At 44.4% G+C, this 26953-nt stretch overlaps 1 protein-coding gene across 12 annotated transcripts in view; it reads right to left on the bottom strand.

Moving 5' to 3' along the window:
• The window catches only part of LOC111865176 (probable Ras GTPase-activating protein), a 569826-nt gene that overhangs the window by 60968 nt on the left and 481905 nt on the right, over positions 1-26953 (bottom strand). The window contains exon 1 of one of the 12 annotated variants that reach the window (XM_023852971.2): positions 24163-26102. The exons of the other annotated variants lie outside the window; for them this stretch is intronic. Within the exon in view, the coding sequence (XP_023708739.1) occupies positions 24163-24982 (820 nt within the window). The 5' untranslated portion in view covers positions 24983-26102. Of the gene's footprint in view, positions 1-24162; positions 26103-26953 lie in introns of those variants that run through there. 12 annotated transcript variants of the gene reach the window in all.

Raw genomic sequence — 26953 nt, 5'->3', positions numbered from 1 at the left:
CCTCTTCCTTTATTTAACGACTACTGTTTTATTAAATTGCTGAGAAGTTTCTATTGGGGCAGTCAAGGTAAAAAGGTAAAGCTGTCCCTCTACTTAACTAATTAAGCACTACGCCATCAAGGCGTATGGAAGAGTGGATGTATAGATCCACATTTTTTTGTCCTCGGCACCAGTTGGGGGTGAGTGGTCAGCTTCACGCCTTTGCCGGTTTACCTTTGGGGGAAAAGCCCCAGGTACCATTGTATAGGAGGCTGGGTGGACCCCAGAGCCGGTCTGGACGACGCGAAGAAAATTCTCGACTCTCCCGGGACTCAAACTCCAATACCTCAGTTCTCCAGCGAGTAGCCAGTCGCTATACTGACTGCGTTATCGTAAATATTAATTAGGAATGCTGGATAAGGAAACTGCTGTGGTATATAAAGTCCAGCGCGGTAGCATCTTATGCGAATTTGAATTACGTGAATCTAGAATAGTGTAATATAAAGAATATTTAAATAAAGTTTCACTTCATGCGCAATATCTGAAATAATGCGAAACCCCTCCCACAAAAACTAAATCGGTATAAATCGGATATGTATTTCAAAACTTGACCTAAATTATGCCTAGTCTTCAGGAACGCAACCTCGCATAAAATTCTACCGCACTGTACTATCACAGCGTTTGATCAGAGTCGCTAAGGAAAATCATGAAAATAATGTCATGCAGCTAACAAAACCACCAACCCTCTACATAAGAATCTTGAGCACGAACCAGCAAGAAGCGATTTTCGTGATTCACGCATATCTGACGCCACAATATTATTATTATTATTATTATTATTATTATACCGTCATCTCTGGTGTTATGTATCTGACTGTGAGTCCCCACCCCACGCTGTTCTGTCTAGTGTTATGTCATGCTTTTACCCATCCGATTGGCTGATCCCCCATCCAAAGAGTCCTACCAATCCTAATATTAATGTATGCGACGACGGTGTGTAACAATACACATGACTATATATTTTGGACATCTCTGTCGTCCTCAGTTCCCCCCACCACACAGACACGCACATTTTGGAAACTGGATCTGTTTCCATCAGGAGACGTAAGAGTGTAAACACTGCTACTCACACGATATACACAATACACAATTTAATGGCCACGCTGTCTCAATACAGGCAGCTGATGTATTAACTGTAAGAGAACCCTTCATTGCTATTACCAGTTCCCACCGTCGCCACGAGACGTCACAAAGACATGCAAATTACAAATACTGCACATTGTGGCAACATGGTCTAAGCAGACGAGCTGCTTACTGCAGACCGTTAAATTCACTCATTAAAAGCGGTATATCGGCCAATTAAACGAGCACGCTACAGTTGTACGCAGATGGTGACAAGGGCTGAAACGTTATATACATTTTGCCTCTATTCGAGCTCGTGTAGACGTTTCAAAGCGAAAGGAAGAGATTTCTGGTGCGATGCTTCTCTCTTCCATTACGAAATCTGTTGGTAAATTTTTACCAGTAAGAACATTACACAATGTGGCTATCACGCTTTCAGTGACTAATCTAAACAGCGTAATGAAGCAAATTCCTCCCAAGTATGATATACTATGCCGGTCACGGTAGCCGAGCGGTCTAAGGCATGCACTGTCTTCGCTCGCTCGGAAGCCGGGATTGTGGGTTCGAATCCCACTCAGGGCATGGATGTTCGTGTGCGTTTTTCTGTGTTTGTCTACAGGTAGAGGCCTTGCGACGAGCTTATCACTCGCCCAAGCAGTTCTACCGTATGTGTAAGATCTAGTAAACTGAAGTGAAACGGAGAGTTTCATGGAGTTAGGCCTAGGCCCAAATGAGGTCTGTAGCGCCAACGGAAAAAAAAAAATGATATACTATTCGCTGTGAATATCAACATCTACATGGCCACTTCCTTATAGGACATGTGGAAGAAATATGGATGTCAGGTTAAACAAGTTTAGTCACTTAAATTAATTGTCACGTCAAATTAACCCAAAAATAATATAAAAAGAACGTTAATACTGTCACGTGCTATACGTAAATGTAAACATGGAGTGTACTTGTACCTTATCCGATCACGGTAGCCGAGCGGTCTAAGGCATGTACTGTCTTCGCTCGCTTGGAAACCGGGATCTTGGGTTCGAATCCCACTCAGGGCATGGACGTTTAGTTTGTGTGTGTGTGCGTTTTTCTGTGTTTGTGTACAGCTACAGGCCTTGCGACGAGCTGATCACCCGCCCAAGGAGTCCTACCGAATGTGTAAGATCTAGGAAAGCCGAAGTGAACGGAAAAGTTCATGGAGGTAGGCCTACGCCCACCGGGGCTGTAGTGCCAGAGGAAAAAAAAACTTGTACCTTATCTCAGACACGCCTATTTTCAATCATGTTACATGTTAAGTGAACTTGTTAGGCTCAATAACACTGCCATTCATTTCGTTACAGTCTGTACAAGCAGTGATCAACTCCATGAAAACAATATTATAATGATGATAATATTTTTTCTTTCTTCCTCTGTAGGCCACTTTTTCAGTTTCTTAATCCTATACACAGTCCGTAGGACTCCTCAGACGGGGGATCAGCCCGTCGCAAGGCCGCTACCTACACACAGAACGACACAAACACAGAATAAATGCACAGATATCCATGCATCGAATGGGATTCGAACCCACGATCCCAGTGTTCGTGCCTCAGACCGGGCGACCACTGTGATCGGCCAGAGCTAATTATAGTAATAATACAATATGAATGTCCTTCACCATGGTAGTAGAAACATATCTCGTCATGAACCTTTAATGATGACAACAATGTGAAAAGCTCCTCGCTTGTGATATGAGTTGAGAGGGCACCCCCACCCCACTTTTTGTTCAAATATTTATGGCCATAAAAAAGCCTCAGGCTTCTAATCCCATATTCTACAGCGTCAAGTGTCAACCATGAGGATTAATACTGAATGGAACTTGATGGGAAAATTGTGGTGATGAGGCATATCCGTTTCTCACGAGCTGTAAAGTGAATCATACAACTTCCAACATAAGCGTAATAAAGCTTCATGTACATGCAATCAAGTTCCGGGAATGCTTGTCAGCACCGAGATCAGCAACATTTTCCGGTCTCTTATACCAAAATTTAAAGTAAAGCTGTCCGTCTCCTGCCTGTTCCATGCTAGTGTCTTGCTTAGCTTACTCTTCGACCCTGAAGAAGGAAGCGACATGCTCCTCTTGAAACGTCAGTTGACTTTGACTACAACGGCGTTATATCCCAGGAAACGGAACTCTTCATAACCACAGCTGTGGGAACCTCAACCTCAGGTTTTCATACAAGGTGAGGAATTTCTTGATTAGCTGTGCAACTGTTAGCCTCTTAACGGGGACTCTATTCCATGAAGTTGGCCCATCACGACATCGGACTGATTAACACACAAACACGATCTGCTTCACTATAACAAAGAACTGGTTGTGTATGCTTTCCACTCTTGAGGAAAGTTCCACATTGCATTGGTCTGCCTCTCACTGCCTCCATTCATCGGCCAAACCACGACAGCTCCGTGAGAGAGTCGAGCTACTGTCTTCAGGGATGCGACGGCATGCAGTGAGGTAAAACTTTCCCGATACTGTCTCCACCTTCAGGGACGAAGAGCGCTCTGCTGGAGACACAAACGTCGGTAAACTGCCACCAGACTATATGTCGTCACAAGACGGTTTCCTTAAACTGGTTCTGGACAGCTCATTCAGTACTGTGAACCGAATAACCTGGGTTCAGTTCTCAGAACAACAGGGATTACTGTAGTAGAGCTATCCCTGTAACAGGCCGTGGAGGCCCATAGGGTTGTGAGACGTCGAGGCTCCCACATTTTCTCTCACAGATGGCAGTGAGGTTGTCAGCCTTACGCGCCGGCCGCCCTTTAGTCGCAGGAAGATTCTTGGTACTCATTTCTTTTAGAGGCTGAATCGACCCCAAGGCTATAGTGCGGCTGGAATGATTAGGTCAATTGAGATATCCAATGAAGTCATAGGGAATCGAACCCGCGACCTTCCAGCTCAACCAACTACGCTACCGCGTACCCCCCCCCCCGCCGCCACCCAGAAATTACTATACAGTGACAAATATTCAGGGCATACATCGTGTCGGAGACGACGGCATCTCTGTCCTCAGGTATAAATGAGATACTCTGCTGAGGCCCATTAGACAGAGTTAAGTTCCCTTGTTTGGAGGCAGACACTAGCTAACAGAGTAGGCTGTTTACCTCTTCACGGAGATAAGGAGTACCGTTTCCGAATCGTCGTTTCTAATAAAAATTAGGGCAATGGGTAGTATTCAGAAAATATAAGACTGCATTAATATACGTGTACCACTGTCACGGGCGTTCACACCAGCGTTGAGACCAGTCCTAGGGCTCAATCAGCTTAATTCCCAATGGTTCCCTGACTGTAAAATGGCTGTAGCGTGAGGCTATCCAGTTAATTCCATCTAATGTCAAGGTACACGATGCTGATACCTCCATTTCCAATACATCTTCATTACGTGCTATTTAATTAAATTTAAATCTTAATGAGATTTTTGTTTGATGTCTGCCAACAAACATTTCAAGTCTCCTTCCGGACAGCACCGTACCGAGGTAACGCTCCAGACCTGTATACGAAAGGTGTTCGGTTCGAATCCTGACCGCCACATCGGATATCCCGACTGAAATGATTTTCTTCAATCCCTCCAGGTAAATGTTTGTATAGTGCTTCTACTGCCGGTCACAGTAGCCGCGTGGTCTAAGGCATGACCTGTCCTCGCTCACTCGAACGCTGGGATCGTGGGTTCGAATCCCACACAAGGCACAGATGTCTGTGTACGTTTATTGTGTGTTTGTGTTGTGTAGGTAGCGGTCTTGCGACGGGCTGATCACTCGTCCATGAAGTCCTACCGACTGTGTAGGAAAGATTACGAAACTCAAGAAGAAGCCATGCCCCAACAAAGGGCTGTAAAGCCATTGATGAATGGATGGTGGGTTCGAATCCCACTCAAGTAGTTCTACAGTCCGTGTAAAAAAAATATATATTACGGAAGTGAATAAGAGGCCAGGGCCCTGAATGGGCTGGAAGAGCCATTGAAAAAAGAATAGTGCTTCCAGTGCTTCCATTAGACAACAACCAGTTTCTTCCAAATCATTTCCAATTCATCACTCACGTATGATCCTACCCTTCGACACACATGTGCAGTCTCGATACTGAAAACGACGCTACATAAATCACAAAAAGTAGTACCCACACGATTGCCATAGAAAGTCTTCTTAACGCTAAGACGCACAAGACGTAAAAACACAAACAAAATGAGATTAAAACTGTACGTACAGTACTTCCACCTGCAAATTCATACTGTTATCCTCTATCTGCATATAAGCTTATTTTCGCATTATGTCGCCACTCTGAATATAAATAAGGTTGGATTATCAGCCACCGGGTGTGTCCAAAATGTAACTCGCTGGTTACAGAAGAAAGTCGTGCATTGTTCGTCGTACTTCTATAGAAGCGGCATATACGGTATATGTTCAGGCGGGGATAAGACACACGTCAATGGTTTCATTATACAGTTCACATTTATGCACATTAAAAAACACACTCCGTGTTTTTTTTTTAGAACGCAAGCGAACTATACCGACCGAGTGACCACCGGTTGTCGGCGAAGTTAGTGCCAACTTCAGCGGATAGAGGGTATCGCGTGGTCAGCGCAACGGATACCCACAGTCGTTAATCTCGGTTTTCTTGACCGGAGCCGCTATTTACTTTAAATAGTTCCTCAATTATCCTCACGAGGCTGAGTGGACCCCGTTCCAGACCCACTACTTCTCAGAAAATCTTGTGGCCGCCGGGAATCTAACCCGGGAAGTCTGGATCTGTAGCCAGGAACTCTGACCCCTAGACCACAGAAAAGAACATCAAAATCGCAACTGCTACATGTTTCGGCCTTGCTTGGCCATCTTCAGGAAACTGTTCACTTTTTTAAACTGTTAGATCTTAACTCAATAGATTACCATATTCCTGCATATCGTTATTCACACTGAAATACTGTGACGTGCTATATGACGTCCACCGCTGCGCAACGGCTGCGGTGGGAACGCATACTTCCGCGAGTGTCCAATAAATATCCGCCAAATTCGAGACGTGCGTGAATTTATTTCTCGCGTTACATAGGCAACACGCGACAACACATTTTAAAGTAAAGAGAGACTGTACGCATTTTTAAGTTGCATTGAAGACGAAGGTGAAAGAGAGACGATTATGGAGATGTTCGAAGTGCTTACACGGAAACCTTTCCCACACTAATGTGTGGCTTGCAATTTACACAACAGCCGTGTCAGGGCGAGGTTCAACACTCGGCAGACATTTGCAGTTGTTGAACAGTATGTAAACTTTAAATATTTATACACAGTACACACACGTTCCCCAGTTCGCTAATTACACGATGTTCAAACCCCGCTACTTGGTCTCTGAATAACGGAGCTGGGTTCAGACGCCTTATTCCAGTACACATTTGTAACTGATGCCTCCCTTCACTCTTCGATTCCGCCAAGTCTGAGGTTCGAATTTTGAAACCGCCTATACTGGGTGGGACTTTTCGTCCTGTATTCCGTCGAACAGGCGAAATAGTTAAAAGGTAAAGCTGTCCCTGGGTTTAACTAATTAAGCACTACGCCATGCAGGCGTATGGGGGAGTGGATGTATAGATCCACATTTTTACCTCGGCACTAGCTGGAAGTGAGTGGTCAGCTTCACACCTCGGCCGCTTTACCTCAAGGGAAAGAGACCCCGGTAACCATTGTACAGGAGGTGGGGTGGACCCCAGAGGCGGTCTGGACCTTGTGGAAAAAAATTCTTGACCCTACCGGGACTTGGAACTCTGACCCCTTGTTCGTCAAGCCCGTAGCCAGTCGCTATACTGACTACTCTATCCCGGCTCCTCACGTCCAGCCCGTAGCCAGTCGCTATACCGACTGCGCTATCCCGGCTCCTCACGTCAAGCCCGTAGCCAGTCGCTATACCGACCGCGCTATCCCGGCTCTTCACGTCCAGCCCGTAGCCAGTCGCTATACCGACTGCGCTATCCAGGCTCCTCACGTCAAGCCCGTAGCCAGTCGCTATACCGACTACGCTATCCCGGCTCCTTCTTCATGGCTTAGGGCTAAATTAATTAAACACAAGTGGACCTTCACCTTTCAATTTACTGTTGAGATGGTTAAATGAAGAAGTCTGCTGGGATTCACGATGGCACAGGCATAACGCAATTCTTAGCAACGGGAAGTCACGTGGAAAGCAGAAACGTAAATCTGAACATGTACAATTAATACCGACGGGCTGCTGTCTTAATGAGCAAAGTGGAGCGGTGTATGTTTGTGTGCTGAACTGTACGGAAGATACCAGACCATTAGTTACCGCTGATCCTGTATTTATTTAACTAGTGCTGCATTCCTTTGGTAGGAACAACAAATATTGGCTGTTGAATGTTTACAAACACATTTATCCCCGAAACTGAAGCTGCAGTCTACATTATATCGCCCTTCAGAGCACAGCGTTAACTACTGTATACGTACTGTCTGTTTCATCATTGAAACCTTCTGCAATATGTCCAGGGACTGTATTCATGAAGTCGGCATGATTCTCAAAACCGGTCTAGAAAACCAAAATTAACGACTGTGGGCACACCCTCTATCCGAAAAAGTTGGCACTAACTTCGCTGACAAGCGGCGGTTGCTCGGTCGGAATAGTTCGCTTGTGGACTAAAGCCACGGAGTTTTAGTTTTTTACGATTCTGAAAACAAACAACACTTACTTTCCCACACAGCACAGATATTAACTGATTGGTCTTTGGTATTGCGGCGCGCTGTGTTCTCAGTGAGGCAACATCTGAATTTATAAACTTTTAGTTAAATGACGGTAATGGTTGAGATAGTTAATAAGTAATTTCTAAGGATCAAGTGTATTTATAAATTTGGTATTACTCTCACAATAAACAGCAATTATTTTCTTACACAGTACAGCACTGACTGGTCTTTGTAATGTAGACGTAATGTTTTCTATCAGGTAAGAACTGAATATTTAAGCATTGCTGAGATGAACTTTATACTTCATTTGGTCAAAAGTTACTTGTAAGCACAAGTGAAAAAACAAAACAATGGACTAACGGCAATATCGCCGATCACAATGGCCGCGCCGTCTAAGGCATGAACCGTCTTCGCTAACTCGAACACTGGGATCGTGGGTTCGAACCCCACTCGAGACCTGGATCTTTGTCTGCGTTTATTCTGTGTTTATGTTGTCCTATGTAGGTAACGGCCTTGTGACAGGCTGATCCCCCCTTCCATGGAGTCCTACCAACTGTCTAAGAAACTGAAGTGAAACGAAGCGTTTCACGGATACCCTATACCCCAAAGTTGGAGCAACAGGAACAGAGATAGACAGACTGCAATATCATTTCTTGCACTCGGCTTTGCACGTCGGCCACTCTGTGCTTGGTGCGTCTACAAGCATCGTCAAGGTAATATCGGGAGAGGTACTTAACGCCGGCCAACACTCTCTCAGATCGTGAGGTCAGTTCCCTTAATTACCCCTGACGCAACTCTCTGCTGTAGCCATGTTTACATCCGCACCGCCACCACTGACCCCGAGTGCAGACTTCCGGTGCGACTGGCCGGGTGTGCCTCATAATCGCTAGGCAGTGGGCTGCTGATATGGAACTAAACGTGTATGCAAACATGCTGGATAATACGTCTCGCTTCTTCCGGGTCGTGCGTTAAGCTTTCCCTGTAACAGGCCATGGAGGCCCATACGGTTGTGAGACGTCGAAGCTCCCTCATTTTCTCTAGACAGTCGGCTCACAGATGGCGGTAAGGTTGTCAGCCTTACGCGCCGGACGCCCTTTACTCCCAGGAAGATTCGTGGTACTCATTTCTGTTAGGGGCTGAGTCGACCCCAGGGCCATAGTGCGGCTAGAAAGATTAGGTCAATTAAAAAATCCACCTCATCGGGACACGAACCCGCGACCTTCCGGCTTGTAGCATAGTGCCTCAACCAACTACGTTACGGCATGCAGTCGTGTGTTAAAGCGGTCATTAAATCCAATCACAAACCCCGTCTACGTTACACACGCACACGTTACAGTATGTTGATATAATCAGCAGATAATCATTTTGTAATGTCCTACATCAGAAGGAACTCCGTGGAATGGAACCTACGACTCAGTAATTAAGCTGATTTTAAACTTCTTCCTGTACGCCCCAAGAAACAGAGTCACCCTGTAAGAAATAAGAACGGCAGCCAAAGTTTTCAGACGCCAGTAGCGACAAGACCAGAGGATTAACGTCTTTCAGCTCCTGATGGAAGCATTGGATCTACTCCGTCCGGATTGGCAATGATTACCATGGCTGCTGGGTTGCTGAGAGTCCTCACGTTATGCCGGGTGGGTTGCTAGTTGGAACTCGCGAGTTTTCCTTCCAAACAGACTACTTGAAACACAAAGTGGATGACTGTGGAAAACACTACTGATTACTTGTAGGGTCCCACGCATTGTTCGTGAGACGTTTGTGAGGAACAGTTTTTTGTGTGTGTTAAACTCGAAATAAGGGGCAGCTGGAGTACAACATGACTCAACAGCTGCGGTTTACGAGTATCCCAATAATCTCTAATGATGAACACTTCCAATATAATGAAGGCCTAAAACTACTGTATATGTGTAGCTGTAACAACTTCCACTTCTTCGAAGTCCTTGCTTCAGAATTTCTCTGGAACATCAAATCATTAGGCTGATCAAGAAATAGGACTGTACTTAAGCACAGGGCCAAATGCGCCGCTTCTGTGGTCTAGTGGTCAGAGTTCCTGGATACAGATCCAGAGGTTCCGGGTTCGATTCCCGGCGCTAGCAGCTGTTCTGAGAAGTAGTGGGTCTGTAACAGGGTCCACTCAGCCTAGTGAGGATACCTGGGGAGATACTTCAAATAAATAGCGGCTCCGGTCTAGAAAATCGAGATTAACGGCCGTGGGGATTCGTTGCGCTGACCACGTGACACCCTTTATCNTGGATTATTATTATTATTATTTTTATTACACTTCCACGGAATAGGCATCATTCCCGACTGCTTTTTATAAATAATATACGAGTATATAGGCCTACGCGCAACAGGACACCTTATTCGGTGGATCAGCATTCCGCAAGGACAATATTATAATAAAAATTACATTAGATTCAACAAGTTTTAAACTCTGTGATCGTTTAACGTAAATTTCGTTTCTTGAAAGAAGTCAACATTCATTTGTATTCAAATGAAGTCAATTACACTTGTGGCATCTACGCCAAACTCACGTAATTCAACATTTCAAATCTTCGCGAAAGAGCGTATAAACAAGTTCATATATTTGTATAATAATGAGTATCAACCCAATGAAAAGAATAAACAAGAAATTAAAAAATAAAAGCAACAGTCGCTAAAAACCTGCGAAAACTGCCCACCAGACCTATATAACTAGGTCATAAACGTGACAAATTCCGGTTCTGAACGCCACTGGTTCGTATCCCACACGAATCACAGAGACAGCCTCCGCTGTTACCAACAGCTATGTCTATACATCTCAAATACAGGTCAAGTTTTTAGACCTGGCACGAGGAATGCGCGTAACTAGATAACGTATGTCAAGGGGAGTTGGGTCAGTGGTTGCAGCTGCATCGTGGGGGGAAGTGACGAAACGTAACTAAGGCCCTACCATAAACCAAACACACGCCCTAAAATCCGCTATCTTTGCGGATACAGGCTAAATCCAGTGCGTGCTCTGAGCACAACGATCAGGACTAAAAACACGGACAGTACACACTTTGAAGAAATCAGTCTTCTGGGATTTGGCACCGTGTATATGTGGTGTTAACCGACGTTTCGGAGGAACGTATCGCCTCCATCTTCAGGATAGAAGGGAAAATAAGAAAATCCACAAGCGAAGAGACCGTGAGACCGGTAAAAGCAGACCGCTTTTACGGGTCTCACGGTCTCTTCGCTTGTGGATTTTCTTATTTTTCCTTCTACCCTGAAGATGGAGGCGATACGTTCCTCCGAAACGTCGGTTAACACCACATATACACGGTGCCAAATCCCAGAAGACTGCTTTCTTCATAGTCACCGCCGTGAAAGCCTCAAATCTTACACAGTACACACTTTATTTCAGAAATAACCCACAGAGTTTACGTAAAAAAATACATGTCTATAATTCAACGCTTATGTCAGTTCGACCTTGAGAAGTGATTACATCGGCAATACATTGTCATACTTTATAAGTTATGACGAGAATTAGCATATAACGTGCGGAGCATATCCAGGCTTACAACCAAGCTGTCAACCTTTCGTACAGGAAACTTCAATTATTTAAACCGCCTTCCGAGTATGTCCATGCAAGCAGCGGCCACGCTCGTATTCAGAAGTGCTCTGTTCGACTCTCGGGCGGGACACATACTTATCCCGATTAAGGGCTTTCGACGCGCAGTCGGTATAGCGACTGGCTACGGGCTGAGCGGCGGAGGGGTTGGAGTTCGAGTCCCGATAAGGTCAAGAATTTTCTGTTCTCCATGTCGTCAAGACCGGCTCTGGGGTCCACCAAACCTCCTAACCGATTGGTACCGAGGGCTCTTTCCCGGGGGTAAAGCGGCCGGGGCGTGAAGCTGACCACTCACCTCCAGCTAGTGCCAAGGTCAAGTAAATGTGTAGCTATATATCAACTCGCCCATACGCCTTCATGGCACAGTACTTAATTAGTTAAGCAGAGGGATGACTTTTACCTTTAATGATTTTCGTGGTTTTCCTCAATCACTCAGGGCAAATTCAGGTATTTTGTACTTCGATTAGGTCCCGACAGCTTCCTTCGAAATATGTTCCAATTCATCAAACATCGTACCGCTCGACAATGTGCAATCTGACCTACTGACAGGTTCGTACAAATTCATTCATTCATTCATCAATGGCTCTACAGTNCCTACTGACAGGTTCGTACAAATTCATTCATTCATTCATCAATGGCAATACAGCCCTTTGTTGGGCCCTGGCCTCTTCTTCAGTTTCGTAATCTTTTTTACACAGTCGGTAGGACTCCTTTGATGCGTGAGGTTCAAAAAATAACCCACACAAATTATGCCCATGGTAACAAGCTAACTAACTGGTTGACTAACTCCATGGAGCTAAGCCTTTCTTGATAAGCCTCCAGTCGCTCAGCTACTAAAAAATTTCCCAACATTTTGCGAAATCCAAAGGTTGAGTACCGTGTTCACAAGAGCTCTCCAGTGGTACCTCACCTGAGCAACATGAATCCGGTCCATTTCTCTAAGATCCATTTTAATATTATCCTCCCACCTACTACTGGGGTGAGTTGAAACTACAGAAAATAACTACAGGACGAGTAAGAGACTAGCAAACTCTGGGAGTACAGTAATCAAGTGATTCTGAGTAAAAGTAAAGTTTCATTAACATGGATTCAATTTGGGAAGTTAAAGGAGCCATGGCAGGTCTAAGAAGTACCAGGAATAGTGTCTTAATTAAAACTTTCACAATAGTTTCAGTGCAAAACTAAAATAAGCGTTATTCAATAATGAAACATGTTACAAAAACGGTTCAAAGCATCCGCCAGCGACTTGATCGCATATCTGAGTACAGTGTTGCCAACTACTTCATTTGCAAGCCGTCTTCCATCAACGGGAACTCCTAAAATCTGGGAGCCCTCGGCAATACTCCACTTGCTGTGGTAAAAAACCCTAATGAGCCTAGGGATGAACAAATTATTGACTCAATACAAACAAAACAAACTCCGTGATTTCAGTCCGCAAGCGAACTATACCGACCGAGCGACCGCCGCTTGTCGGCGAAGTTTAGTGCCAACTTTTGCGGATTGAGGGAGTCGCGTGATCATCGCAACGAATCCCCAAGGCCGTTAATTTCGGTTTTCTAGACCGGAGCCGCTATTTCCTTGAAATAGGTCCTCGATTATCACCACGAGGCTGAGTGGACCCCTTTCCAGACCTACTACTTCTTCTTCGAAAAAATCTGGTAGCGCCGGGAATCGAACCCGGACCTCTGGATCTGTAGCCACTAGACCACAGAGGCGGTCATTGACTCAATACATATCTGTAAAATAAATTAAAATCTCTTACTACGAGTAAAATAGGAGCCCACTGCTGCCAACTTACTTCAATCCCAAGGAATAACAACTTCATTTCGCGGAGTTCCATCTTAATATCTTTGTCCTGTCCCCATATCGTTCTCCAAACTGAGGGGTGCTCTCAACAAAATTTTGTATACGTATTTCATTTCCCATATCTGTCTAGTCCATCTTAAAGCTCCCCCATTTCACCTCCCTATTCCGCATATTTAATGTCCACAATATCTCAATGGATTTCGATGCAATTTGGTACTGGCGGCCTATACTAAAATATTGTTCGGCGAATTTAATTTGTATCCGTGTATCGTCCAATTCCACTCGCGGTAAAACGGCACAAAACAATTCGTACAAGAATTTGGACAACCCTTACTCCATAATACATGCTCCGGTGTTGCCAAGCGACAACGCGATAAAGAAACGAGATTAATCGGTTTCCAGTGAACAAATCGACTATCGCAGGAACAGACAGGCATGAGGCGTCATCGACACAATACGAATGGCCGATTACACATCTCGGAGGAAGGCCACCCGCTACACAATCAGGCAAATGGGAACTGCAGGATGTTATTAATACGTGCTTTCCGCTGACTAAAAAATATAAATAAAGCCAATGTTATGTTCAAACAAACGTAATAACCTGTCCTGAAATATCTTCTAATTCGTAAGTCTAAATATCTTCATAAACCTGATCAAAATATGAAGAAAAAAACGCCTTGGCAACATAATACGTAATCACCAGGGCCTGGATTTTGATGACATCTTTCTTTCCTTGTATCCTATGCGATGCTCTTAAATATATAAATCTCGGACACGAGCTGCTGGTTACAGAAATGTAAATGTTATAAGTAATTTTTTTGTCATTTTTTGACATTTTTAGGTTTAAGGTCATTTTTTCATTTTTTGGACTTTTAAGGGTATTTCTTGTCATTTTTGGCCATTTTAGGGAATTTTTCTTCATATGTTTTCTGAAATGTGAATAACATGGAAGCGAAGTGGTCTTTCTTTTCTCCTTTAGGTCACTTTTCTGGATATTTTCGGTCATTTTTTAAATATTTTCAGGTCATCAAAATCCGACCCCTGCATATTACATTTCTGGGTCATATTTTAGTTCATTTTTCTGGATTTTTTTGGTCATTTTTTTAAATATTTTCAGGCGATCAAAATCCGGGCCCTGGTAATCACATTACGTCAAAATTGAGTGCGGTGATTAGGCTTCAGTCAAGTCACCAGGATTCGATTTTCGGCGACATAATAAACCTTGACAGACACCCTGCGTCCACCCAGAGTAGAAACCAATGAATTCTGAGGGGGGGGGGCACCTTTATAAGATCGTAAGGCGACCGTAGCGTAAACCTAACCCTCATCTGCGTATCGTAATGTCGGGGTCAAGGAATGTGTATAAATTTACGTTCACGACTTCTGTGTGCCTCCAAGGCGTGATAATTCCACACAAGGTCAAACGTACTTTTACTTTTCAACTAATAATACATATAATAAGTTTTTTTTTTGTTTTGTTTCATGCCTACTTTCCTCCTTTTGAAAAATAAAAGGAGGGTTATGAGATAATCCTTTTGTCTATCTGACCCCCTATTTTTCTCATTTTCAATGCGGTCCGTGTCGTATCAAAGGAAAGTTCTTCCAAGAACTTCTTGTTCTTTATTTAACGTTGGTGTCAATAACTCCGTCTGTACGGCGTCAAATGACTCGACAATACTGAATAATGAATCGGGAACAGTGTCAAAGGAGACGGTCAACGACTAATTTACGGCGTTACTCCGAAACTTTCCCGAAGGGATTATGAAGAGCCCGCTCAAGATTCGAACTGGGTACTTAATACTAGTTACGGGGCAGTTTGAGCTAATATGCTAAAAGGTGATGCCGTGTAAACAGTGGAGAATAACGTCAATCTGGAAATGGATCTCACATTAACGCGTTTTCAAGCACACGCTATCCACTCTGACCCAAGAGAAAACAATTTTATGTACATCCGGGACACGCCCACTCCACTCGATACGAAGTGTCTTTTAACTGATTACCCGTCTGAGACTTGCGTAAATAACTCCCACTATAACTCCTGAGCTATTTCAACACTCACAGCAATGCCACACTGCTCAAATGCTATCCAGTTACTGCGTGATAAGGCGAAGTCCATAACGGACTGACTTCATACAGCTGAAAGCCGCCAGTTGTGCAGCTACTCAAGAACTTCCCAGCGTTGTACCGAACCGGATGGTTTATTACCGTGTTCCCAAGAGCCCTCCACTCGTCCCTATCCTCAGCCAGATTAATACAATCCATACCACCGAATCCCATCTAAGATCCATTGTTTACATCGTTTTAACTTGACACTCACTCCTCGCGTCTCTGTCCCCGCATCAGACCCGCGAATAAACGCAATTTATTCAGTCCTGATTCAGAACCATTCAACATATTATCTCCTAAAAAAGGGAAAATTGTCCCTGTGCTTAACTACTTAAGTACTATGCCATCAAGGTGTAGTGGGAAATGGGTGTGAAGATCCATGTTTTCTTGACCTCGGCACTAGTTGGTGTTGAGTGGTCAGTTTCACGCCCCGCTCGCTTTACTCCCCCGGGAAAGAGTCCACGGTACCCACTGGAAAGGAGGCTAGGTGGGCCTCAGAACCGGTCTGAACGACGTGGAGACAATTCTTGACACCACACGGACTCGACCTCCGACCCCTCAACCAGTCGCTCCTACCATGACAAATTCTTAGGTTCCTCCTTCGAGTCACCTTCAAAAAACACGTTGGAACCACACAGTCCGGTCACCTGCTTTTGAACTATCCCAGTCTTCAGGAACCAATCGCTTTTCCTTTTCGGAAGACGAGCGCAAGAGCTAGTGGAGGGGGGGGGGTTGGATGGAGGGGAATCTAGAAACTTGTGCGCGGGTCCGTCCATGATACAACTTCCCAGAAGAAAGTGGAAAACCTTGAAACATGTCTCGTACACAAGATGCCACCATTCCTACATTTCTTTTTCTTTCCCGAGCGGAGAGTGGAAAGGTACTCGACCTTCTTCCTGTCCCCCCTTCCCCTAAAAACAAATATAAATACAAAAATTCAGCTCAGTGGAGTCGGTGTTCATATCTGATTAATAAACAGAATAAAAACCAGAGATGGCGTCAGATTATAAAGTAATATCGTCCGAGATATGGCCCCGTGCAGCCTGGTATATGTTTGCGATGTTCCGGAGGGACATACCACGACTTTGGCGGCGCCGTAGCTCAAGCGGTTAGTCGCTGGCTTCCCACCACGACGGCCCGGGTTCGATCTCGGGTGTGGTCAAGTGGGATTTGTGGTGGACAAAGTGGCGCTGGGGCGGATTTTCTCCGATTACTTCGCTATCCCCTGCCAATCTTCATTCCACCAAAATTCTCCATCATCATAATCACCAGGGGTAGGCTACAATTGGCCAATCAGCGGCGGCCGTGCCGAGTGGACCCAGTTGGACTCCAGCCCCCAATAAGCGAATTTAAAAAATTAATTTTTACTACCACTTTGACAGCTGTTTCTATCTTGAAGATACAAGCAAGCTCTGCTTGCTGCCCGCTTCATGCTAGTTTGACTTACTCTTCTTCAACCCTGAAAATGAAGGCGATATATTCCTCCGAAATGTTTAACTTCCAAAGGACTACACGGCGTTATATCCCAGAAGAAGGAACTCTTCATAACCACCGCGGTGAGAACCTCAAATTCATATACAGTTCCAGTGATTTTCATAAAATTTTATATTTGGGTGTTTACCTCTGTTTTGTCGATCTGATAAAGTGTCAATTACAATCGGAGAACGATAACTGACAATTTAAACGCTCATATCCGTTTCTGAACTCATCTCCAGCCTAACTCTTTAAATACTTATCGAAGCGAAAATGTCTGCAACAGAGTTGTACTGAAGATGCACTTCTTCCCGTTTGCTTACTTACTCAGGGAGCTGAGCCCTTCTGGAGGAGCCACCAATTCTGCAGCTACTCAAGAATTTCCCAGCATTTTATGGAACCCGAAGGTTCATTACCGTTCTCACAAAAGCCCTCCACTGGCCCCTATCCTGAGCCAGATCAATCCAATCCATACCATTCCATCCTATCTCTCTAAGATCCATTTTTAATACTGTCCAGGAACCTACGCCTTGGTGCTCCCAGTGGTCTCTATCCTTCAGGCGTTCCCACCAATATCTTATATGCATTCGTCTCCCACATCCGTGCTACATACCTTGCCTATCTCATCCTCCTTGACTTGAGTATTCTAATTATACTTGGAGAAGAGTACAAGTTATGAAGATACACTTCCCCCGTTACGTTACGCAAATTTCGAGACAAAGACGAAGCAGCGAAGGCGCTAAAATGACTGAGAAAAGCAGCTTCTTCCCCCACCCCCGTTTCACCAGAGAGTGAACAAATTTGAAATCTCGGTCAGTTAATTGTGTGATAAGAGTACGGAGAGAGGCCTTGATTGTTATGCCCATTTAGCACTTCAAGTTTGGAATTTTATTACCTTCTGACGATTAATGCTTCCTTCCAGCAAGCAGCACTTTCTTAACGCGGTCCTAGATATTGTCAAGGTAGCTGTAATAAAACAGCTTCACGTAAACAAACAACTAGATTTATGTAGAACTGTAACGTTTGTTTCACCATGCTAAAATAAACTGTATGTAGCCTTAGTATTCAATATACGTTATGTTTGTCCTAGAAGCAACATTTTCCAAAGTGAACTCAACAAAGAGGGCAACTTTTGCGTACACACAGAAAACAATGTGCTTTACATACCTTCCTCCTCGCCCACCAAACGAAATTCTACACCATTTGTCACTGGACTTTGTCCAGCGTCCAGTATTCTAAACACCAGAAGACACAACTGGACGTTTCCGTCCTCAGGTGAGGGAGTGACACCTTACAAAAAGAGCCACCCTCAATCACAGAACAACCCACGTCAATATAAATACAGCTATATAAATACCTGAGGCCAGGCTTTGTCAGTGGGAGATAACGGGAAAATATACAATAGAAATTGTGACAAAACACGCACAGACCTGCAACTAAGACAGAAATGGAGGTGAAAATTGTATGCAACGAAACCTGTCAACAAACGAAGTCCATGAAAATCAATACAAAGGTTTAATTAAGTCCAGGAATCCAGTAATTCTGTGTGTTATACACCATCGTCAGAACCCTTTAGAAAACTAGTTGTATTGGTTGATTATCACAACACCCCCCCCCAAATTCAATCCAATACAACTACTCGTATGTTTTATTTGCTGAGTGTTAATCCAATAACATTGCTTCTTATGCTTTTTATTTGACGATTATCAAGACACTCCCAACGGAAACTAATACCACTGCTAGATGAACTATTTACTGACTTGTTTTCTAAACGATCGCTCCACGCGATCCAATCCTAAGCCACCGTTCCCTACACTGTTCATTCATATTCACTGCGCCTCCGCTCCCAGAGTGAATTTCCACGTTACAGCTCCTCCGAAATATCTGCTTTGATCTGGAACTTCCGAAATAGAGTTGGTAGGGCTCGAACTTAAGATGTCTAGCTAAGATAACATGTCCCAGAATACGACACTGTTAAGACATCAAAGATCTGTTAACCCTACACGTAGCCAGAACCGTCCGTGTTTGCCAACGCGTGCCAACTTGTGCCTGCTGGCTTCTTTAGTCGTTACTTGAGCTCTGTATCGACTAAACAAGTCACAGACAAACCACTGAGTACAATTTGTCATTCCTGTCCGATTTGTGTTTCACGCTACGAAATTAGAAAATAACACCATACGTATTACTTACTTACTCATGGAGCTGAGCCCTTCTTGAGGAGCTGCCAATTCTGAAGCTACTCAAGAATTCCCCAGCATTTATGGATCCCGAAGGTTCATTACCGTGTTCACAAGAACCCTCTACTGGTCCCTATCCTGAGCCAGATCAGTCAAATCCATACCATCCCATCCTATCTCTCTAAGATCCATTTTAATACTGTCCACCCATCTACACCTTGGTCTTCCCAGTGGCCTCTTTCCTTCTGGCTTTCCCGCTAATATCCTATATGCATTCCTCTTCTCCCCATTCGTGCTACATGCCCTGCCCACAACACCATACGTACTCTGTTAAAAATATAATCATAATAAACGTATAAAATGGAAAGACGAAAACAGCAATGCAATAGCCGACATATTTATGGTACAGTAGAAAGTTAATTCACTGCTCTAAAGACTTTGTTGGTTCTATCGGAGAAAGAGCTTGAAATCCTGGTTCCTCTCTCAAACCAACACGGCAGAATGACACGACACTTACTCAACTTCCTGAGTGAAAACTGTAAGGTCCATTCAGCACCCTGCTTTGTCTCACATCGCAAAACATAGTTTCTACCTCATTTCCAGCAAGCTACTACTGACACGCCTCGCCGCTTTGCAGCTCTATTTTAAATAGGCACGTACGTACTTACAGAGCTGTTCCGTGAATATTTAAATCTGGAATTAATGACACCGGATTAATTTGGATACAGCAGAGCAATGTTCCTCAGCATTTTCTGTAAAATCTCCCTTATTTTTTTTTTTCACTGGCTCTACAGCTCCCTTGGGCCGTCGTCCGATTTTCAGTTTCATGATCATTTCAGACGGCAGGACTCCTTGGACGAGTGATCAGCACGTCGCAAGGCCTGCACCTAAACACAGGACAACACACGCACACATACACATCCATGCTTTCTGTGGGATTCGAACTCAGCGAGCGAATACAGTACATGCCTTAGGCCGCTAGGCTACCGTGACCGGCAAATTTCGTTAGGTACCCCAAAAATTTTCAAATACGATTTTCCCAACCACTGCAACACATTTCTTTAAGCAATTTAATCGTATCGGGTTGCTTAGATGAGAATATTTATAGGCAATAAAGTTCTCAACGGACACAAAAATATGTTTATTAGTTAAAACTTAAAAGCAAAAGTTCTGACATTTCAGTTGTTGGCGTACCCGTCCAGACTTCTCTCTCGCACAGCTACGGGTACATGTACCACGGGTTGCGAAATACTGCTTCAGAAAACAACACAGACATAGGTTTCTTGTCGATATACAAGCAGTAATTTCTTACTCACAAATATTCTCATATCTATATAAGAGCTGGTAGAGCGCGTGCATTTCCCGTACGCCTAAAAGTTGGTGTACCGGAAACGCTCGTCTCCCACTATGCGGTCATACATCCGCGCTAAGTCCCAATGACAAGCCTGAGAACAAGTTCTGTTCATCTTCGCAAATGGGCGGACCTGCCTGACACAATTGACGCTGAAAGTGAGAAGATAAAAAAAAAATTGTTACAACTTGGAATCGCACCACGACCGACCAGGACGTAGCCAGTCACTCTGCCGACTGAGCTCGCCACATAACCTAAAAACCCTGTGAAGAAATTCCCTCACAGTGCCCAGATTATCCGGTCTAGAAAACCGAAAATTAACGGCCGTGGGAATCCGTTGCGCTGACCAGGCGACCCCCTCTATCCGCTAAAGTTGGCACTAACTTCGCCGATTAGCGGCAGTCGCTCGGTCGGTATAGTTCGCTTGCGGACTACAGGCCACGGAGTTTAATTTTTGTGCCCAGATTATCTAAAGTCTTGCCATGTTCCCATGGCATGATGGGGAAAGGGTAAAGCTGTCCCGGGGCTTAATCAATTTAGTATCACGCCATGAAGACGTATGGGGGAATGGAAACATAGCTCCACCATTCTCGACCACATCACTAGTTGGAGGGGAGTTATTAGGACAAGTTTTCCGTGTATCTAATCACCATGCCATAAAGATGCGTTCGTGCCATTCCATGGACCTGAGTCCTTCTTGAGAAGCTTCCAGTCGCTCAACTACTCAAGAATTTCCCAACTTTTTACGGGATCCGAAGGTTCAGTATCGAATTCGCAACAGCTTTCCACCGGTTGGTGCACACGGTAGCGTAGCTGGTTGAGGCACTATGCTACAAGCCGGAAGGTCGTCGGTTCGATTCCCAATGAGGTCACTGGATTTTTCAATTGACCTAATACTTCTAGCCGCACTATGGCCCTGTGGTCGACTCAGCCTCTAACAGAAATGAGTACCAGGAATCTCCCTGGGGCTAAAGGACGGCCGGCGCGTAAGGCTGAAAACCTCACCGCCATCTGTGAGCCGATTGTCTAGAAAATGTGGGAGCCTCGACGTCTCACAACCCTATGGGCCTCCAAGGCCTGGTACGGGTTTTAGCTCTCACCTCTTCCTATGTCTAACTCCTCTTACTGGTCTCTTTCCATCTGACTTTAACATCAAAATCTTGTATGCATTCGGCTCTCCCATGCGTGCTACATGTCTGCCCATCGCGCCCTCCTCCTTGCGTTGCTCATTCTATATATTATGCTCGCCATTACGCAATTTTCTGCGAGCCACATTATGAAATTTTCTCCAGAGGCAGGCGATATTCACGCTCCGACCGTATTAACCCCGGTACCCACTTGACAGGATGCTTGATGGGTCACAGGGCCAGTCTGCACAAAGGGATTAAGAAAATCATTTCTGCCTCCGCCGGGAATCGAGCGCTGTTTGTTCAGTCCGCAGCCATTCATTCTCCTGGCTGAGCTATCGCGGCACTCTGTAAAATACAGCGTCTGAAACACTCTTCCCGCCTTAATACTACCGCTCTGGGTGACGACAGGCACAAGTTACAATCATTCTAATTGAATAAACAAACACGAAGCTGAGACCTACTTTACTCTCCGCGTCATTTCTTACTCTAAATATACACAAGACCTCCCGAAAGGAATTCCAGACCCCGTGAGCGCTATATTGTAAGCAACTCTACTCTGTTCACACTCCTTAACTACAGAATTAAACAGGACATAAAAATCTTCATTCGTATGTTTTGCATCCTGCTGTGAATGCCACTACTGTGTAGATACATCGATCACAATAAGCTATCCCTGTAACATACCATGGAGGCCCACAGGGTTGTGAGACGTCGAGGCTCCCACATTTTCTAGACAATCGGCTCACAGATGGCAGTGAGGTTGTCAGCTTTACGTGTTGGGCGCCATTTACTCCACAGGAAGATTCCTGGTGCTCATTTCTGTTAGAGGCTGAGTCGACCCCAGGGCAACAGTACGGCTGGAAGGGTTAGATCAATTGAAAAATCCAATGACCTCATCGGGAATCGAATCCCCGACCTTCCGGCTTGTAGCAGCGTGCCTCCCTTTATTTATTTATTTACTAAAAGTATAAAATTGTTGTGATCTACGGACACACTTACGTAGTAGGACGTAACAATGCTCTCTACAACTTGCATCAACGCTCAACTAAGCATACGAAAAAGTTTCCTTATTCGCTTTATCAGTGGTCTGCAAAAAGTATGTAACTACCACATTATTAGATGTATCTGTGAGGGCAATGTCATCCATTGACTTCATCAATCACCAAGCCATGAAGACGTATAGGTGAGCAGAGGTATAGCTCCATCATTCTTAACCTGGGTACTAGATGGAGATCGTGTTTCGAGCCCTGCCGCTTTACGCGCAAGGTAACACATCGCGATACCCATTGTACAGGAGGCTAGGTGGGCCCCAGATGCGGTCTGGACGTTATGGAAATGTGAAATAGTTCTTATGCCTACAGGGAGTGGCCGCGCCATAGCTCAAGCAATTAGTCGATGGCTTCCCACCGCGGCGGCCCGGGTTCGATCTCGGGTCTGGTCAAGTGGGATTTGTGGTGGACAAAGTGGAGCTGGGGCAGGTTTTCTCAGAGTACTTCGATTTCCCCTGCCAATCTTCATTCCACCAATTGCTCCACAATCACCCTCACCTATCATCTGGGGCTGGTACAATAGACCCGAAGTGGCCGCAGTACAAGGGACTTAGTCCCACCCCACTAGCAAAAACAAAAAAAAAAACACCCCTACAGGGAATCGAACCCAGACTCCACGGTCGCCAAGCCTGTAGCAGTGCCACTAAATGCAATCACCCAATCCAAAACCCGTCTTACAGATCACCCCTACACGTGACAATATCCTGAAAAGTTATTTAACAATTCTTTCTGCAGCAAGATCATGTGGCACGGAATGGGTGGATAAGAGATGAATTCGAAAGAATCTGGAAGGAGGCGATAATGCCCTAATTCAGAGGAAACACGATGGGTAGGGACAGCCGGTGTCCCTGCCAGGATTCGAACAATGCATTTCCCGAATACGAGATTAGGAATGCTACCAACATGCCAACCTGCTAGGTCTTAAGGCGTCTGTTTGCTCCATAACTTAAATGAGCTCTTATGCAGTTATTTAGAAAAAAAATATTGGGGGAGGGCTCTCTTACATTAATCAACGTCAGTCTACCATCGCTGGACAGTAATTACCTTCTGAGTATAAAATCTGTGGTTGTCACGCGCTCGAAACAACCTGCGCCTCGAGTCCTCAGCAACACAAGTGTGAATACCCTTTCCATGCTACAAACATGACAGCTCTCCCATAAGCCGGACACTTCCGTTCTGGACAAAGGTGAAGCTGTCCCTGTAACAAGCTGTGGAGGCCCATGGCATTGTGAGACGTCGAGGCTGCCACATTTTCTAGACAATAGGCTCACAGATGGCGGAGATGTCAGCCTTACGCGCCAGCCGCCCTTTACCCCCAGGAAGATTCCTGGTACTTATTTATATTAGAAGCTGAGTCGACCCCAGGGCCATAGTGCACCTGCATTGATTTGGTGTTATAATAATGTAAGTGAAAGTAGTTCTCGTTGTGTTTTGTTTAAGAATTCTAATTAAGTAGTCAATTAATGTTATAAGTTGTCGTAGATACACCGATTCTGCGGCCCGCCCAGCCTCCTATAAGAGAGTTACCGGGGGTGTCGAGGCTTGAAGCTGACCACTCACCTCTTTAACCAGGGCCGAGGTAAAAATCTATACACCCATTACCCCATATGTATTCACGGCGTAGTGCTTAATTAAGCACAGGGACAACTTCACCTTAGCGTGAATGCACTCTTACCAGAATGAACACCGGCATCGTTGACGTCTTCGCCGCCATCTTTGCTGACCTGACGGGATGACTGTTTCGCTTCCTGTGTATCACTTGTTTTCACATCATTGCTACAGTCATGCTGATCCACCACAACGAGGGGAATCTGTTTGTGCCCATCCTTTGACGGTGCTTTACTTGAAACTGTTGATGCAGTTTTTGTATTCAGCGAAACTTTTCGTACACTCGATTTACCGCCGTCACGTGGAGTCACTACCACAGTTGTTCTGGTCGAGGGCGTTCGTCTCAGAGACAAAGAAAGCTGGAGAGGTTTGCCACCAGTTTTCTGTGCTGATGATGATGATGATGAAGATTCTGGTGATTTTATGCTGGATAACTGCAATAAAGATGATGATTTCTTTGGAGTTTTCGGTGACTGTGGAGGAGGAAGTCTCAGTAACTGTGGACCCTGGACAGTTCTTGTACAAGCCTTGAACGGTTGAGGGGCATGCACAGGTGACGGTTTTGTACCAGTTTTCATTGACACATGAGACGATTTTGATGGGGATTTCGATGGATGAGTCTGTGATGATGATTTTGGTGTTGAAGTTCTTCTTGAAACGGCATTCTTTTCTGGTTCCACTACTGTGAGTGTCTGACTTGAATTTGACAGTTTCTTTTGGGGAGACATTTTTGTGTTACTTGTCTTGTCCAGAATTTCTCTGTTTTCCGAATTGTTTGTACCACCGTTCGCAGTCATGTTCTCTGATAAAGTCACGTAGAAAGTCGACCTCCTACGCCCCGTCCCCCCAGTTCCTGAACCATTACCACCACTACTATTGTCCAGCATTGTCAGAAATTACCATACCAGTACCAAATTACAGAGCAAAACACGGCTTCCGCCATTCTTCCATCAATTACAATCATGTTAAAAGGTCACCAATCAATTCTGTTTCGAGCTTATTAGAGAAAATGAGGCATACGCAAAGCATTATGTAATAACTTTCATAAAAGAACTTCGCTGCACAATATTAACAGCTGCGTACTGTTAACAATTGTTGTAATGAGATGTTACAGTATCCTAGCAACAAAAAAGCATCGTTAATTTCTTCTCATTCACTTTCTATCTTTAAAAATCTCCATGACGAATCGGTTTATCACGTAAGTGTTAGAAAGGCATCTTAATGGGGCATCGACATTTCTTCATATGGTATTCTCAACGTTTCGCACAAGACTTCTGCCTTCTTAGGTAAACACCGATTTGTATTAATGCAGTTCATTGTTGATATACACTACTTGTTTCCTTAATTGGTAAAATGCAAACAAACGCTACGGAAAGCATTATCCTGTCCACAGTTCGTCAACCGTACGTAACTCACTTGCATGCACATTGCTTGCACCGAAATCTGAAACTGGACACTCAAGCGGCAAATTTTACCTGAACTTTCTCTAACTTCAAATAAATAATTACGTCAGTTTTCCTATGAAACTTCACGTACAACTTCATAATTAAAGGAGATAAGGAAATACCCGTACTTCACAACTTTTCTGTACAATTAATTGCACATTCCTAAAGAAACACTTTCCTTCGTCACAATATAAAAATCACACAATATAACGCTAACATCAGCGTATCTGCCCCACAATTTCGAAGACATGATGACTAATCATCAGAGAGTGATCATATAGCTTAAGGAGATACACTCAGCATCACCACAATTTGTAAGTCACAATCCATTCTTCACCTCTGAGTAACGCTGGCTTCCGCCTACACACATATATATCCAGGGCAGACAGATATTCTCAATACGCGGCACCGTGTGTCGAAAATAAACCTTCTGAAATCTGAAAACAATTCGTCATCAAATAAATTAATCCACCTCGTTTACATCACTTATACACACACGACCACGCGCAGAATTCACAATTCTCTTTGCTGCTGCAGCAATGGCTACCACTGCCTGACGACTGTGTAAGAACACGGCGCGAGGAACTCGACCAGCTACGTAGACCTCCCCCTCCATCCCGCTTGAACCTCACTCATTCTGCCTTGTACTAACCGTTCTAAACAAGTAGACCACGTAATGCGAGATGTTTAGAAACTACGCGAGAAGAGAAACGCTACTTTTATTCAATTAGTTTATTACTTCCTGATAATTAACGAATCCATTTTATTACTTGTCGGTACAGCATAGAAAATAAAGCTAAACTTGGATGAGACCTGGGCAGTACAGACACGTCCATATCATGAAAACCCAGTGGAACCTTACATATTTCGTTTTACAAGTATACTACATAAATAAACAATAAAATACAGAGGCTGAGAGTAAGATCGTAGCCATGATATCAGTATTTACGTCAATAATAGGGTGTGTTTTACATTACGGAAAGACAATACTGAATAAATTCTTTGTAGCAGTCCTCGGCCTCTCCAGGCAAATTCCGGGATAGTAAATTCAGCCATGACACCTTCCGTCCACACCTCCAATTCATTATTCACTGATCACCCTACCATTGGACGCTTTATAGGCTGAGTGCCTAAGGGCGTCGTTACATAAACTACAAACACACAAACTACTCAGACAGACATTAAAAAGGTAAAAGTATCCCTATAACAGGTCGTGGAGACCCATAGAGTTGTGAGAAGTCGAGGCTCCCACATTTTCTAGACAATCGGCTCACAGATGGCGGTAAGGGTGTTAGCCTTACGCGTCGGCCGTCCTTTACCCCTCCAGGAAGAGTTCTGGTACACATTTCTGTTAGAGGTTGAGTCGACCCCAGGGCCATATTGCGTCTGGAAGGATTAGGTCAATTGAAAAAT

This window comes from Cryptotermes secundus, unplaced genomic scaffold (genome assembly GCF_002891405.2).
Source record: "Cryptotermes secundus unplaced genomic scaffold, Csec_1.0 scaffold238, whole genome shotgun sequence".
Lineage (NCBI taxonomy): Eukaryota > Metazoa > Arthropoda > Insecta > Blattodea > Kalotermitidae > Cryptotermes > Cryptotermes secundus.
This window is presented reverse-complemented; position numbering and strand designations above follow the sequence as displayed.